The following is an 18,244-nucleotide window of genomic DNA, read 5'->3' on the forward strand; positions in this document are numbered from 1 at the left end:
TAAGGATTCACTGAACATTACCTCCATTAAAATGTAGTAAAAATTAAAGAGATTGTAAAGAAAAACATTTAATAGCATCACAGTAAGGCTAAACATATCGACAAATATTTGATACCCAAAATGCTAGACCAAAGATGCTTTTTACCAGAGTTGGATGGGAGAAAATAGAAAGTAAAGAAACGCTCTGTAAAGCCTTTCTGATTTACATTCTCAGTGACTGAGTGAAAGATCTCATGGGTCATTTTTTTATAGTAATTTGATTTGTCTGGATATGACCTCCTTTTGTTAGACTGCCCACAAGCAGCCCTGGTAAACCACCATTCAAAAGGCTTCACCTAACTCTTTTTGCTGTATTAGACCCTGATCTGGTCATTAAAGTATTTCATCCCATGGCCCATGTTACTATACAAAATGAACACACAAAAACTCACTCTTTACTATACTGTGAGTTAGTTTTTATCATCTAATTAATCAGAATATTTGGAAAGATATTCATGCTAAAAAAGGAATGTAACCAAAATTTATTGAACCTCAAACATGGAGAATGAGTATCAAGGTAGATTCTTAACCCACAACTGTGATTTTATATAGTCCTACACAATCACCATTGACCTACTTAGCAAATTTAAATAATTTATTCACAGCACCAAAAAAAAACCCTAAATCAAGAAATTAAATCTCCCCCCAAATCATGTATGGTCACTTAACATAAAGGAAATCATTACAAAAAAGGATAAAACATAGTTACCTCACTTGAAATGAATTCTACTTTACTAACAACTAACAAAAGTTAGATCTTTGGCGAGGACAGGACATTAGTTTCTTGATAACTTCTAAAGCTGGCAATTTTTTAATATTTATATATGTTTTTGATGATAGAGAGGGAGAGACTGACAGAGAGAGACTATACATCCACTGGTTCTCTCCCCAGATGGCTGCAATGGCCAGCATTGGGCCAGCACTAAACCAGGAGTCAGGCATTCCTTGTGGATATGTGGCAGGGACACAAACACTTGAGCCATTATCCTCTGCATTTCCCATTCCATTAGCAGGAATCTGGATCAGAAGTGGAACAGTGACCACATGGGATGCCAGCCATTGCAGGAGGCAGCCTTAGCTTCTATGCCACATGCCAGCACCAGAAGCTGGCATTCTAATGTCAGATTTAAGTTAAAGTTCTACAATTACAGAAATATAGAAAAAAATTCAGAAAGTACAAACTGAGGCCAGAGCCATAACTCAACAGACTAATCCTCCACCCTTTGGTGCCAGCATCCCATGTTGGCACCAGTATGTGTCCTGGCTATTCCACCCCTAAAAAAAAAAAAAAAGCAACTGTCCCCACAAGGGAGACTGGAAGAAGTTCCTGATTCCTGGGTTCTGATCAGCTCAGCTCCACTGTTGTGGCCACTTGGGGAGTAAACCAAAGGATGGAAGACCTCTCTCTGTTTCTCCTTCTCTCTGTGAATCTGCCTTTCAAATAAAAATAAACCTTTTTTTAAAAAGGTACAAACTAAAGTAACTGATTAAAAATATTATACAAATCTATTTTTCAATACCATAAAGCATGAATTTGGCCATTTCCCTTTGTGACTTAAGGAGACTAAATTTCTCTAATCTCTAAAATCACTTCCACATGAAAGCAGCATTATGAGCTATGGAAAGCATACGAATGACAACCAGCAATCTGACCACTGCCTATAACTCCAGCAACCCACTTGAGAACCAATAGTTCAGGTTCTAGCTGACATGCTTACAATCCAGCTCCCAGTTAATGTGTCTAGTCAACAGTAGCCCATGTGCTTTGATGGCTCGTGCCATTTGCATAGAAGACCTAGCTGGAGTTCATGGATCCAGGCTTTGGTCTGGCTCCTCCCTAGCCATCATGGCCATTTAGGGGATGGTGATCCAGCAAATGAAAGATTCTCTCTTGCTCTCTCTGGCCTAGCTCATTTTCTCTTTCAGTAACTCTGTCATTTAAATAAGTAATTTCTCTCTTTTTTTAAAGCGCATAAATATCTTTCATGGAAGAAAATAATTACTGAATCAAAAAAATTACAAGCACTGAAGTTGTGGCATAACAGGTGAAGCCATCACTTAATGAGGTGAGCATCATAGATGGGCACCTGTTCAAGCTCCAACTGCCCCACTTCCAATCCTGCTCTTTGCAAGTGGCCTGGGAAAGAAGCAGCAAATGGCCCAAGTGTTTGAGACCCTGCCACCCACATGGGAGACAAGGTGCTTCAGCCTGGTTCAGCCCTAGTTAACACAATGATCTGCGGAAAGGAACCAGTGGTGGAGGACCTCTTTGTCCCTACCTCTCTCTAACCCTGATTTTCAAATACACTCATCGATTTAAAAAAAAACCCTCAAAGTATCACTATGATATAGCGATCAATACACGGAGACAAATGAAAAGGAATAAATTATTTTTCAAGGTTTTTAATACAGTACATTGTTTATTTTTGCTAACAATATACTGCAGGTAACACAACACAATGACAGTGATTTACATAATCCTGCTTCCTTTGTGCATATATATGTAAAACAATCACAAATTACCAATGCTGTACCTGCAAATGACTTTGTCGTTTCAATAATTCTTTTTTCTTGCTGCTACTAATGGCAGAATATACATGTAAAAAGGTCATATATCGGCTTGGTGTAGCACCATATGCTTTACAAGATTCATGTATTAATAAAAAAGATTTTAGGAAATCTGGATCAACTAGGAAGAGATAAAAATTTAAAATTACTCAATATATACATAATTCATTAAGAATAAAAGAAAATAGCATTTTTTCATACCAGCCACCTCCCTTACACATCATCTTTGCTTAAAAATGCACAGGCATTTTCATCTATCTATCATGATACCTACCTTCTTTATGATTTTTTTGTTGTTTCATTTTTTTTTTATTATTTAACTTCATTAATTACATTGTATTATGTGACACAGTTACATAGATACTTGGGTTCTATGATTTTTGAATTATCTAATTTCAGTGGCTTGCATTCTTCCATTATTAAATATTTCCCCTGATCATTCTTAATTTTGCAATCAACACTGTCATAATATACAAATTAACTGGAACTATATAACACATGAAATCCAAAAGTGGGCTCACTTATTATATTCAAGATCAAATATATTATCTTCCTCACATTGACTCAGTTTCTCTCTATAGTCCTAAGCCAGTAAAGGAAATCAACTTTTACTTTATTTCCCAAGTCAGGACTGAGGAACACCCTAGATTGCCCTTTCACCCTGTATGCCACAGTTTGCACAGAATCAAGTCCCACTTACTTCTCCTAAACACCCCTGTGTCTATGCCGTCCTCCACCTTCTTCAACACCAGGCTGTGAGCTATGAAATAATACCTAGTATACAGTCCAGTACATAATACAGAACAAGCAGAGTAAGTATTTGATTAGATGGTTAAGTACATAAATGAATGTTTAGCATATTAAAAAATAAAAAGCATAAGTTAATTTAGAATTAGAGAAAATGATGGCAATACTACTGAAACATTTTTGTGTATGAATTGAATCCCATGACATAGCTAGACTGTGATAGATGAACTTGAGTAAGTTAACAGACAGACGCTAAACAACATAAGTAGGTCCATCAGCTAGTTTTCTTAAATCCAGCTAATATGTACTCTATTGGATTCTTTATTAAATAGCATAACCAATATTTTACAAATCAAGAAATTGTTACATTCAGCATGAGTCAAATTCATAATCATCATGAAATACCGGTGCATCTATATCATTAGAATCACTGCAATTACTTAATAATAACAATGCCATAAAATCAATTTCATCAAATTACTACCTGAATTTTTTTTCTTTTCTTCTATTTTTTTATTACCAAATTTTCCTTCACCGTCTGTTTCACTGAATAACATTTCAGGTATCTAAAATATGAAGAACATTTTCATAAATGTTAAATCAGTATGAAAAATCTAACTAAACCAATAGCAGAAGTTCAAATTCTTCAACAAAAAAGTATAAACTGTTCTTTTCCTAGGATGCTTTTCACTAAGAGAAGAAAATTTAAAATAACATAAAAATATTTAGAAAACATAATTTCCTACATGTCAGTTCAAAACATAACAAAACCACTGATTGCAAATTAATGCACATAAGGAAAATCTACACCATTGCATGTGAAAGAGACTAGACCATATCAAACGAAGAAAAATAAATTTGTATTGAACTATATAATGATCACAATGTCATTTCAAATCACTAATAAAAATACAATGCATTATTTGGGAACAAAGTAATAAAATAACTTATGTCACAATGGACTAGCAAAAATTCTTATCTTTCTCAACCAAAACCAGCAGAAAGTCATTGAAAATAACTTTACATGAACTGATAATTTTAAAAACTACTTTATAGTCTAGGCTTTTGCCACCAATGCAAATATGCAAAAAAAATGTTTTTAAATACATGTGACTACTACTAAACACAACATTAGAATATTTTAGAAAAATACACAAAATAACAGAACTAAATTTCCTGAAAAAAATTAATAACACTCCACATTTTAAGTTAAATAACTTTATGTTCTTCCAAATGAAATAGCTGATGCTACTAGAAAGAGAAAAAATAGTATATTGTTTAAAATAAAGTTTTTAAAGTTTCATAAACAGAAGAAACTTAATCCGAAAGCCCTTATTTAAAATGCAGACTTGGAAACTTGTCAATAATCCTGTCATCTTCACTGGTTTCTGACAAAAAGTTTAAGCCTCTATGACACCATTTTAAATTTTGATTTTTATATTAATGGGAATTTGTTTCTCTAGGGATTTATTCTTAAAAAAACAATGTATCTTACATCACCCTAGAATGTGTGAAGAAGATAGGAAGTATAACCTATCAGGATCATAACTGGTAACTCATAGACAACAGACTCCAATCAGTATTAGACAATAGTAAAACTACAAAGGCATATGGGGGGAATCAGGAGTGATCCTAACAACCTCTTAACAGGAGGTCATATGCACAGAGCGGGAGGGACCCCAGAGTGGAGCAGGCGGACAGGAGCAGGCTTATATTCCAACCCTGAAGGCTCTCAGATCCTCTCCAAGGACTATCAATACGAGCACCAAGGACTACATCCCAACTACCAAGGAGATCACAGGAATTGGAGTGCCTTTGGAGGCCGAGAACTCTGAGGTCATCCATACCCATTTGGATCTACTACATGGGATGGAAGAAGCCCAAATCCTGCCTTGCAGGATCCAAGGTCATCGGAACGACAACCAGGAGCACTGAGCGGTCCTCAGAAAGAGAACCGTAAATTTCCTTCGGGACTAGGGAGAGGAGCTTTCTCTGGTCCTCACTTAGTTCCAACCTTGGGTCCCCACCCTCTCTTACAATGACCATCAGGGTCGCTCCGGAGCCCCCCACCCCAACACACACACACAAATAGGAATAGATAGAGAACAACAACGAAAGGACTTCAGCCCCTAGGCCATGCCGCTGGACCCTAGTTTTCCCAATTCCTATCTTATAGCTGAAGGGGAAAAAAACTGAACTTCATACCTGAAGAGTAATGTTATATTGTTATCACACTCCATTCTCCTAGACTTTCACTCTTCACTCCTACAAACTACTATTTTGCATTTCCTCACATCCTCTCAAGCCCTTCAAAATTTCCTCCTTTATCCTTAGTTTTAACTGAAAATCCTTCTTCTTCTTTCACTGAAAACATACACTCAGAATAAAACTTTCTAATACAGCACATCTGCCCACCCATTTTATCTGTGTCCCTCTATTCTGCTTTCTTCCTTATTACTAAGGATGATTCCATCATTCTCTGAGAAAAGGCCTATCCTTAACTCTTGCATTTGCATCCTTTACTCATTTTCTGTTCAGTACTCCCTGCTATTGGTTTAGTAAATCATCCTAACAGTATTTGAACGTACTATTAATTGTCCCAGGTTTTTTAAAGATTTATTTATTTTTATCGGAAAGTCAGATATACAGAGAAGAGAGACAGAAACAAGGATCTTCCATCCAATGGAAGATCCAGCCACGATGGCCAGAGCTGCCCTGAACCAAAGCCAGGAGCCAGGAGCCAGGAGCTTCTTCCCGGTCTCCCACATGGGTTCAGGGTCTCAAGGCTTTGGGCTGTCCTCGAACGATTTCCCTTGCCACAAGCATTGGAGCTGGATGGGAAGTGGGACATCCAGAATATGAACCAGTGCCCATATGCGATCCTGGCGCATGCAAGCTGAGGACTTTAGCCATTAGGCCATGCCAGGGCCTCGTCCAGTTTTTAAAAAATGCATTTTTACCCCTACTCCCTCCACTTACAGACCCATTTCTCATTTCTCCTTTAAACAAAATTCTGCAAGAGTTGGTCATTTTCACTGTGTCCCATTCTTCCTTCTTACTCTCTGAAATATACTCCAATGTAACTTTTTACAGTACCTATAAGGGGTTTTTTTCAAAGTCACCCACGACCTCCACATTGCTAAATCCGATGAGCAATTGCTAATACTCATTTACTTTCCTGTGTCATGCTTCATCAATCCTTCCTTCTTTGAAAGGCTTCCTTTCCTGGACTTCCAGAATATCATGCTCTCCTTTTCTTCCTCTTATCTCCCCAGTAGTTCCTTTTCATCTCTCCAGCATTTTAATGTCAATACACCTTAGGGCTTAATCCTTGAATCTGCTCTTAAATAGCCACAGTAACCCACTTGGTCATACTAATTCTCCTAGATTTTCATTTGTCCTATAATTCACCAATTCTTTTCTGTATGCTTCACTCCTCAAACTCCAGACTCAAATATCAAAATACTTTTTCAACTTTGTCACTACCTTACATCTCATACGTAACACATTCAGAACGGAAAGCTTCCTGTGGTTTTTTTGTTTGTTTTTTGTTTTTTCCCCTTCATTTGGAGTTTATTTCCCAGCCAGAGAGGAGAAGCAGGGGAACTCCTCTAGCAGACACCACTGGGGACAGGACAGGACGGAGCGAGGCATGGGCAACAGCTCCCAGCTGAGGGCATTTGGTCCCAGGTTGGTCTAGGCCGGGTCCAGGGAGGACCTGCCTGAGGATGCTGGCCTGAGAGCCAGGGTGGAGGTGCAGGCTGGCCAGCCCACAGGACAGTAGATGGGAGGCAACATATACTCTTCCTATCAGGCTGCCCTCAGAGGTCTCCTCTATCAGTTTAGGGTCATTTCATACTTCCAGTTGCTCAAAACAAAAGATTTGGCAGTAGTCTTGACTCCTCAAAGTCTATGAGACCATATTATAACTTGCCAACAAGTCCTACTGTATCTAATGTAAAACATAACCATAATCAAAACATTTCTCTCCATCTCCTTGCTACATAACCTTTCTCTTTCTCTGACCTGGGTTACTGCAGTAGTTTGTACTGCTTCTACCTTGTTCTTGTAGTCTATTTCAACTAAGCAAACAGAGCAATCCAACTGAAATATGAGTCAAAACAGTTTTACTCAAATGCCTCACAGTAAATTCTCAAGAAAAGCTAAAATCCTTCCAGTGGTTTACACAGCACCACACTAATCGGCTTCTTTCTCCTCTCGCCTCATCTCCAACAACGCTCCCTCCTCGGTCACTCTTCTCCGAGGTGACTTCCTGATGATCCTAAAGGCATCAAGCATGATCTCACACTAAGACCTTCACCTAGAAAACTTCCTCACCAGACGTTTGCAACAAGAACATGAACTCCAAGAGAACACGAATTTATATCTGCTTTTTCTCCTCCCGGATGAATCCTCTCCATGCAGGACAGTGCATGTACTAAGCACCCAATAACTACTTCTTCTTGGTGAATGCCGCTTCTGTAAACAGCATCCTCAGGCCAAAGTACTGCTCCTTTAACTACTTACTGAAACAAGTACAACCTCATCTGTAAAATCATGTGTCATGACTCAAATTGTATTTCTCAGTTGTGATCATGAATGACACTAATCTGTATGCCATTCAAAGAAATAATGTTAAAAGTTACAAGTCAGATGAGGCAAAAATAAAAGGTTTTCAAGTAAAAATGTGCTTATAGTTCACATTTTCAGCACATCCATCATAGTAATGAGATTATTCTAAAAAGGAATTAAAACTTTTAGGTTGCTAAAAAATCCTAGTTTGGTGCTATTTTTATAAAATTTTAGGCTACCTTATCATAGGCTTACACATTAAAATCAAAGATTAAAGTATAAAAAGTATTTCTGTGGCTACACAATTAAGGACATTATCCCTCACACTAAAATTCTATACTCAACTGAATTATCATTCAGGAATAAGAAATTAAAGATATTTCCAAACATAAGGCATTCAGCATCATAACAAGGTTATATTGTAACTAAAAATAAGTTGTAACAATCAAATACTTCAAAAAATAAAACGTGTTTTTCTCTTATTTTCACATTAAATATGCAACTTACTTTCTTCATACTGCTATCTGACCAACCGTCCATCCACAACACCTGGCATTTCTTATGCAAAGCTGGATTACTCTCACAGTTTATTATGAAGTTTAAATTTGCAGAATCCATTATCAAGACAATATGCAAGTTTTGTTGAATTCCTATAAAATACATTAAAGATAATAATCTTAGCAAAGTATAAAATCAATAACAGATTAGGAGCTCTCTACCTGGTCTGGTTTTGTAACATACTGATCTATCTACCTGTCTCCACAGGTTCTGTTCCCACCATGTCCCTTAAGACTTCACAACCTTGTATTGTCAGTGTCTAACAAACATAGTCTTACCCTAAACGTCTAGAATACAGATAACTGATTCTATATTAATAAAGGCTACTCACTTTTCAAAAATAGTGCAATTATTCCATAAGATAACACTGGTTCTCACTTTGCCTCATGAAAACAAAGGAAATAAAATAAGTATTCCAAAACCCTAAATTGCTACACTTTCTTCATTCCCCTTTGTCGAAATCTTACCAAAGTGTTTTTATTACAGCTAAGGTATAAATTAATATATTACTTTCCAAAACTCTAAAAAAGAAAAAGGAATAAAAATCAACTGAACCCATTATTTGAGATGTTTTAGTAACCCAATGAGAAAAGGCAAATGAAATGCTTTTGCTTCACATAAATCAGAGTTTGAATTGACTAACGAATTCGGTACTACTTACTGTATGTAAAATAATTGAAAACTGGTCCGAAAAAACCATCCTGCGAAGCTTGATCTTTAAGAGGCAATAGCAAGGGCTCCAATTCTTCAAGTGTATAGAGTCCAGGGACTTCACCTACACAAACACATTAAATTTCCTTTTAAAATTTTGATTGTACTACAGTTATTCAAAATATAACAATCAACTCTTATTTTCTTTCTTTCCAAATATATATAAACCCTATTACCTTGGCTGACTACAACATCTTACAGTTTTAAGTTGACAGAACTGAAACACTTAACCTAAGCAAACCATTCAACAGAGTTCACATTGTAGCCTCTATATGCCTTTCCAGATTCTGTTCCCACATTCATTCTTAGGACTTTATGATCTAGCATCAAAAATATAAGAGAATATTGTCTCTTCCCAGAACTTATACCCAGAATCTTCATCTATCCTTGTCTTTCCAATATTATAATTTACCAAAAAATGTACTGCTTTGCTAATTCCCTTGTCCAGGAGCCCTTGCTGTGCAACTCAGTAAAGCACTCTTGCCTCACTTGTTACACCATCCACTTACCACATGATTTAATAGTGAATTAACTATTTCCCTCCCCTTTCCAATTGGACTCTGAATATCCAAAGGACAAATATTTCATAATACTCAAAATTAAACCCTAAGAAATCTTACCTAAGTATCCTGAACATAAGTATGTGTTAGGTGATGAATAAACAAATGAATAAATAAACTTCAGGATGAAATCAGATCTGGCCCATGCCCCTCTTCTACACAGTTAAGTTGATTAAGATCACAACTTTGACAACAGTGGGCCTGGATCATGTCATGTTCACTATTACAAATCCAGTTTTCAGAAATTTGCCTCACAGGGCCTGGCCTGATAGCCTAGTGCCTAAATTCTCATCTTGCAACCACTGGGATCCCATATGAGTGCTGGTTCGAGTCCCAGCTGTTCCACTTCCCATCCAGCTCCATGCTTGTGGTGTGGGAAGACAATAGAGGATGGCCCAAAGCCTTGAGACCCTGAACCCATGAGTGAGACCCAGAAAAAAAGCCTGGCTCCTGGCTTCAGATCAGCTCTGGCCATTGTTGCTACTTGGGGAATGAACCAATAGATACAAGATATCTCCTCTCTGTAAATCTGTCTTTCTAATAAAATAAACAAATCTCTTTAAAAAAACTGACCCACATATAAATTACGCACACCTTGTTTTTCCATTCTTCTGAAACTAAGATTAAGATTTATTTTTTTGCTTCATATCTAAAGCATTGCATTCTTGTAGGGCTTACTTATAATCTGATCCCTTCCAATTCCTGCAAAACCAGGAGGCACCAGACAATTCTATGACCCAAACTTACACATACTCTAATACATACACAGAGACATACATATGCACACTGATTACATTTTAGAGAAAATGATTGTGAAATATAATAGACAAAGTTTTACAGAATGCTTCTTAACATAATATCTTGACAAAAGATTAGCTTACATTAAAAATAATTATTAGAAATAATTATTTCACAAAAAATTGTATCTAAGTTATCACTTTACATCAGTCAACTCAAACAAGGGCTCCATCTAGTGGCAATTTGAGAAATATGCAGGAATATTCCTTAAAAATTGAAAGACTATGTTATAAAATGGCCACACTCCACAGTAGTACCACTTTCAAAGAAACTGATCTACCACCGATCCAAGCAAAGAGTCTTGGTCATTATTGCTCATAAGGACACTAATGTATAGATATCACCACATGAGTTAAATATTTTCTTTGAGCATAGTTAAGTTCTAAAAAGACTATTTCACCTCACAATCTAACATGATACTAAACAGTTACAAAATACTTGAGCATACAGTTCATGCTACTGTACTTGACTTTGCAATAACAGCATCCACACAATTGAAAAAGAAATACTGTGGTCTAAATTTAACCTCATACCAATTCCACTAACAAGGATTAATCATTATAAAAAGATCCTGATAAAGTTCATAATTGTCTAGAAAAAGAAGAAGTATAGTACATTTACAAGTATTCTTTCCAAGAAAACTCCAGAAATGTCAGTTGACTTCACAAACAACTGGTTAGCACCAAGATTTCCTGGGGCAGAGCCCTGGGGGAACAGCAGGTTAAAACCTAAGAGCAGTCGGGCAATGACTCTCCCGAGGAGGCAGGATCAGTGCAAGCCTTCATAGCCACACGCTACTCGCATGCCCAGCACAGAGAGCCTGGCTTAGCAGAGTGTGGGTGGTGACAGTAAACCGTGAGCATTAAACATTGTTAGCACCTCAGGTGATTTTAATGTGAAATTATAGTTAAAGCTGCTGGGCAACAGAAACGGATTCAGTGCTCACTATAATATCTCACATCAAGGAGGCACATTGGAAATCATTATTTCCAACAACAAAAACCTTGAAAAAGCAAAACAGTAAATATACTTCAAAATTTCATAAATTTAAATGCTCACAGTTTACATATAATTTCTAGAAATAATGTGTTTTAAAACAGTCTCTTTCAAGTGATATTTTTCTGTTACGCAGAGGAAAAATCATATTTTTAAAAAAAGACTATCATAAATAATAAGCAATAGCTGATTGATTCTAATCAACTGAAGATAGAGAATGAACATTTTTCCAGATGCTATAAATACATACCTGCCATATATGATGAATAAAGTATGGCATTAATCCATATAACACTACAGAATCTAATGTATGTGCCACATTTAGGAATTCATTATCTACACTTAGGCTTATACTAATAGAGATTTGATAAATTTTGTTCATTTCATAAAAATTTTAAATGGTATGATTAAAATCCACACTAGATATTTCTTATTTCCATGAGCTAAATTCCTAATGATCACAGAACATTACATCAAAGGGTGTGGTATGTTTTGAATAAGTAGTGGTTGATGATTTTCCCAGAGTTAATAGAAAACAGCATACCCATAATGAATTACAGAATCATGTTTTCTGTATATTTGCCAATATTTAATGTTAGCAACTTCTACATAATTTTTAAATTCATATTCTTATAAAAATGGAGTTTCTCGATCTTCTGTCACGTATGTTTAAATGTATGTTAAACCTTAAGAAAAACAAGGCCGCAAGTTCTCTGAAACACAAGTTGATTTTATACAAAATTCTATGTAAATACTTTTGCATTCTTACTTTTATTTTCTCTCTCTTTTTTTTTAAAGATTTTATTTATTTTATTACAGAGTCAGATATACAGAGAGGAGGAGAGACAGAGAGGAAGATCTTCCATCTGATGATTCACTCCCCAAGTGAGCCGCAACGGGCCGGTGCGCGCCGATCCAAAGCCGGGAACCAGGAACCTCTTCCAGGTCTCCCACACGAGTGCAGGGTCCCAAAGCTTTGGGCCGTCCTCGACTGCTTTCGCAGGCCACAAGCAGGGAGCTGGATGGGAAGTGGAGCTGCCGGGATTAGAACCGGCACTCATATGGGATCCTGGGCGTGTTCAAGGCGAGAACTTTAGCCACTAGGCCACACCGCTGGGCCCTACTTTTATTTTCTCTTAATAGAAACTGCCAACATACCTGAAGACAAAAGGCTATTGATCATCTCTAGAAATGCAGGATGTACAAACTGATAATCCTCAAGAAGCAAAACTACCTGCTGGGCTTCAATTCCTGCAAGATGCAGCACCTGCAAAACAAGGAGATATTTTTGTTTCATTTAATTATCTTTAGTATGGGTGAAAGTTATTGTTCTCTATGTAAATTACATCATTATCTTAGATTTATTTATACCTGAATCATCAAAATTAAAAATAAAACTTTGGATATAACATTTGCAAAGTGAATTCAACCCATAAAAAATGTTACATGAAAGGAGAGAGCGTCTTGCTCGGATCCCGATCCCAGCCAACATGTGCTCATGCTGAGCTGGGCCCAGGCCCACCTGGATTCAAGGGCTGCTTCCTTTCCGGTGAGTACACCGAGGGGGGGGTGGTCTCTGGGACTGGGTGGGTCCGGGGTCACCCACCGCCCTCACTGGGTGGCGGATGGGATTGTGGTGGGGTGCAACCTTGGGCCTGCGGGTTTAAACTTCAGCAGCCAGGAGGCTGCTGGGGGCTGCAGGAGAGAGCGTCTTGCTCGGATCCCGATCCCAGCCAACATGTGCTCATGCTGAGCTGGGCCCAGGCAGGGAGCTCTGGGGTAATGGATGTCCAAATCGCTGCTTAGATAGCTCTAGGCTGACCCCATTGTTTCTGGGATCTGAGTCATTCCTAAAGATTCCCAATGCCAGTAACTCTTCCTCTGAAGAACTTCTAATCACTTAATAATGCTGAGCTTTGAACACCTATCATGCAAAAGATAAGCTCCGGCTTGTCTAGCAGGATATTTTTTTGCCTGACATGATGATGGTTCAGGAGACTGGTCACATTTGCAGGGCCATAATATCAACTGGCACTCTAAAACCTTATCCTGGGGTGGATTCTGTGCAGGATGTGTGGGCCACACCCAGTAGAAAGTTTAGCACCACTGGTAAACCTAAAAGTTTGGGTGGTTATGGACTAAGCTAGGTGTGACCAAGGAGCCTGCCATCAATCACAGGTAAAGGGACCAGCCACAGACTGGACTGGGCAAGGCAGCAGCACCCAAATGTGCATCCTGAATAGGTTGTGGGGTGGGCCAGGCTGCAACATTCACCAGCTCATACAAGGCCAAATGGGAGGCCAGAGTACACCGGGCACTGGCCTAAAACCCAATGGCATGTATGTAAACTGGGTCTGGGAGTGGATCAAGTGGAGGAATTTGAGAAGCTCCCCTGGCGAGTCATAGCTCTCACCGGTGAACACGTGGTCCAGATCTGGGGGTCGGACAAGCAGGGCATAGTAGCTCCAAAATGTGTAAATTGGTAATGGAACGGAATGTACTGGGCAGGACTGAGCAAACCTTTGCCTACAAGCAAAACTAGAAACCATCATGGAGCACAGGTCATACCGAGCTAGGCTCTTGCACCTACTGGTTCTCAGAGCAACCACGGGCAGGTGCCTGATTTACGGCTAGGAACAGGCCCAATCGGGGAGGTAAGGGGAAACCCTAACTGGGTTGAGGTTCCCACCAAGGGGCGCATGTGCTGGAATGGGGGCTGCGTTCTATCTCCCGAGGCACTAGTGTGGGCTGGGATTGGATGCACCAGGCCAGTTCAGACCCCAACACCATCTGGTGTCATGGAGAACCAGGGTAGATGTGGGACTGACTAGGCTGGGTCTCAATCCCCTACTGAGTCATGTGTGAGCTGTATGTGGTTATGGATGAGCCATGGCCGAGCTGAAACATCCAACAACAAGAACCAGCATGGGGTGAAAGCCAGCCAGGAAACACCACTGTTCCTGCTAGGACATGAGGTGAACTGAGTAGGGCTGGCTCAAGGACCCCCTGGCATGCGCAAAATCTGGCATTGGGAGAGGTTCTGATGGAGGAGCCTGGGCAACTCCTCTGGTAGGACACAGTCCCTGCAGGTAAGCGCAAGAAGCATGATAGGAAACAGCCCAGAACAGGCCATGGAAAGTTTCCCACTGGCACACATCCGGCATGGGTCAGGGGCAGACCAGGTTGAATCAGTTCATGTCACCCACTGGCAAACCCGATCACCAGAACAGAGTGTGGGATGAGCTGGGTTTGGTCGCGACAAAACCAGTACACATTATGGAATGCCAGGGCGTGGTTGCCTGTACTGGATATGAGTGCAGCACCCAACCAGCACACATGAGATCCAGGAAGGGAGGGGCAGAACTGGCAGGGGGATTAAGGGGCTGGTCCCCTTGCCGGACAGCTACTCTCACTGGAGAGCATGAGCTGGGATGAGGACAGACCAGACTAAGCAAGGCTGCAACACCTGTGCGCTGCACGTGGACTAGATCAGGGAAAAGCCAGGCTGGGCTGAATATTCCTGTGGGTGCAAGCATAAATTAGAGTGGATAAGGGATGTATGGGCATAGCCGCAGCATCAGCTGGCAGAAGCTGGCACTGGGGACTAATTCTGTCAAGTCAAATCACAGAACCACCTAAAGAGTGCATAAACCAGGACAGAGAGACCTGGGAGGGAAAAAGTGGGTTCCCCCTTTTTGGGTCACTATTCCCGTGGGAGGGCATGAAAACTAGGACGGGGGCTGGGATGGCTAGATAGAGAGGCACTCAACAACACCCGTGAGGGCTGGATAGTTGAGTTGGTTAGATAGAACTAAGCTTTAATAAGCATTGACAAGTACAAGAGCCAAATGGGATGGGGGACAGACTGGTCTTCTGCTATACATACTGGCAAACCAGGATGGGGGCAGGCCTGGTGGGGGTTATTGTGGGTCGCCCCGACTAGGCTGCACATCCCACTGGTTGAGGTAAGGGCCGAACCAGACTGGACTGCAACACCCATTGGTTCCAGTGTAACTCGGGACCGAAAACAGAACCAACTCAGCAATTGAAACCACTAGCTGATCAGGGTGATGGACTGTGCCGGGCCCTGTGCTTGCTAGAACATACAAGAATCTGGTGTGGGAATACCTCAAGGTTTCTTTGGAGATCTCCCCAATCGAACTGCTGGACTCAGAACTCTAACCAAGAAAGGACAGAAGACAGAACAGGTCAAACATTCATCTCAGCTATATGTTGGCAGCGAAATACGGGGCAAACGGAGACTCTATGATGGATTGTGTCAATCAGTGGACGACCTCATCGAGTGAAACTGGCAGCGATTCATAACTGAAGAACTATTAAAACCACTTGAGCAAATATCTCAGAGCATGCCCCATATCCAGGACTTGGGGTGGGCGGGAAAACGGGTGGGGCTTCTCCCTCAATATCCCCCTTTACCTCAGATACATGATGGAAACAATATGGACATAATAGTATTACCCACTTCCCTATACCCCCTGAACCTTTTTTTTTCTCTTTTTTTTCCTTTAACCGTAATTAACTATGTAAAGATTGTCAACAACAATACAATAAAATAGATTTTTAAAAAAATAACCTAAAAAAAATGCAGATCTAAAAAAAAAAAGTTACATCAAGAAACTTTTAATTATTTTCCTAAGACATTAAATCAAAAGCCAGAGGATCATTTTACCACATATTCAAATATTTCTTATGTAATCCCATTCTTTTATGTCATTCATATCCAACTGCCATCCCTTAACTGGCATAGTCAAGACCTACGTGTTCTAATAGCGATCTCTTTCCTATTCACAGATAAATAATACTCTTCTACTAGTCAAGGAAAATAATCAGCAACTTAACATAAAGACAATATTCTATCCTTTAAGTTAATAAAACTCATTTAGAAGAATAGCAAATACGAATTAAAATAAAGCAAAGATCGTGAGCAACTCACATGTTTGAGATCATTCTTGAACTGCTTCAGTTCATATCCTCTGGAAATCTTTGGAGAAAACAGTACCGCTCCGTGCATATGACTGACTAAAGAAGTGATGGTCCGGCGGCCCACACCACTGCGTCCTGCTAACAGAAGGGATCCTCCAGGGATACTCAGCACTCTGTCTATCCTAGACATATACTCCAGAACTTCTTGGAAAAGTAAAATGTCTAAATTCTGGTTATCTCGTCCATAATGAATGAGACCCTTTAAAAAAATCACAAAAAAATTCTACAATTAATATGAATCTTCATCATATCATTGAAGTATTTCTTACCAACATTAAAATATTTTGACACATTCAAGAAGAGGTAAAATGATTACATACCCAAATTTTTATCTAGGCTGTAACCCAACTATAAAGAATGCTCTAAGGAAAAACTCAAGAAGTCACACAACATCAGTCATTCTGAAAATCAACTGTTCTTGAACACTGATAAAATCAATGAAAAGCAGCATCATGAGATAGGTTAATAATAAAAATCTCAAGACATCCAATTTCTTTAAATGTTACAAATCAGTGGGCATCAGTAGAGGGACTGCAGGAGCTCCCGTACTGGGCTGCTGCTGCCAGTGAGCATGAGAGCTGGGATTAGGGCCAAAGCAAGCTGGGCAGGGTTACAACACCCAATGGCTGCATGTGAGCTGGTTTAGGGGAAGAGCCAGGCGGGGCTAAGCAACCATTCCACTGGGAACGTATTAGCCAGAATAAGTGCAGGCTGGTCTGGCTCTGCTGCAGCATCAGCTGGCAACTGCTAGGAAGGGGTTTAAGCTCTGCCAAGCTAGACAGCAGAACCACCTGGAAAGTGCACAAGCAGGACTAGAAATGGGCACAGTAGGGAAACTGTAAGTACCTCTCTGATGAGCTGTAGCTCCCAATGGTGAGCATGAGAACCAGGGTCAGGGGCAGGCCTAGAAGGACAGGCAGTGGGTAGCACCTTCCAGCCTGAGTGTGGGCTGGCTGGTGGTTCGGTTGGGCTGAGCTTTGATGAATATGAGAGCCGAACAGGATGTGTGACGGACTGAGTCAGTCTGCTGCACATACCAGCATGTGCAGGAAAGAGGGCTGGGGACAGACCTAGTCAGGGGTATTGAAGGTCGCTACACCAGACTGCAGTTCCCGCTGATGAGCACAAGGGCTAAGTGTGTCCTGGGCAGGGTTAGGATGGACCACAGCATCAACTGGTTTGCACACGAGATGGGACTGGGGACAGAACTGACCCAACAACTGCAACCACCAGTATGTGTGTAGGCTGATGTGGATGATGAACTGAGCCAGATCTCACACTGGCTGGAGTACACAGGAGTCAGGTCTGGGGCTACCTCAGGTGAGGTTTCTTTGCAGATCCCCACAACTGAATCACTGGACTCAGAACTCCAATCACAATGAAAATAATAGGATCTGTGGTCTAAATGGTGTGTGCATGTGTCAGAATCCTATTACCGTGTTGCTGAGGCATGTGCAGTAGACAGCATGCCCAGCTGCTCATGGGGGACATGACAACCAGTTCATTGAGGCCTGCAGAGCATGTCTAGTACCACAGAGGAAAGAACAAATTGGACAGCTCTCCAGGTCAAGCTCTGACAGCGAGTATCTGGGTGAGTAGAGACTCTAAGTTGAACTATGTCAGCATAGGAACTTTGGAAGGATTTCCTCAACCTTGGAACCAGAAAATCAACAGTATCTCAGAACTAACAA

The 18,244-nt window shown here is 40.1% G+C and overlaps 1 protein-coding gene across 1 annotated transcript in view; it reads right to left on the reverse strand.

Moving 5' to 3' along the window:
- DYNC2H1 (dynein cytoplasmic 2 heavy chain 1) overlaps positions 1–18,244 on the reverse strand; it is a 280,093-nt gene that overhangs the window by 163,388 nt on the left and 98,461 nt on the right. Inside the window, exons 50-55 of the mRNA XM_058663973.1 lie at positions 16,504–16,752; positions 12,708–12,816; positions 9,146–9,259; positions 8,434–8,576; positions 3,839–3,920; positions 2,574–2,728 (exon numbers count right to left, since the gene is read on the reverse strand). Of these exons, the coding sequence (XP_058519956.1) occupies positions 2,574–2,728; positions 3,839–3,920; positions 8,434–8,576; positions 9,146–9,259; positions 12,708–12,816; positions 16,504–16,752 (852 nt within the window). The remainder of the gene's footprint in view (positions 1–2,573; positions 2,729–3,838; positions 3,921–8,433; positions 8,577–9,145; positions 9,260–12,707; positions 12,817–16,503; positions 16,753–18,244) is intronic.

Source organism: Ochotona princeps, chromosome 4, assembly GCF_030435755.1.
Source record: "Ochotona princeps isolate mOchPri1 chromosome 4, mOchPri1.hap1, whole genome shotgun sequence".
Classification (NCBI taxonomy): Eukaryota; Metazoa; Chordata; class Mammalia; order Lagomorpha; family Ochotonidae; genus Ochotona; species Ochotona princeps.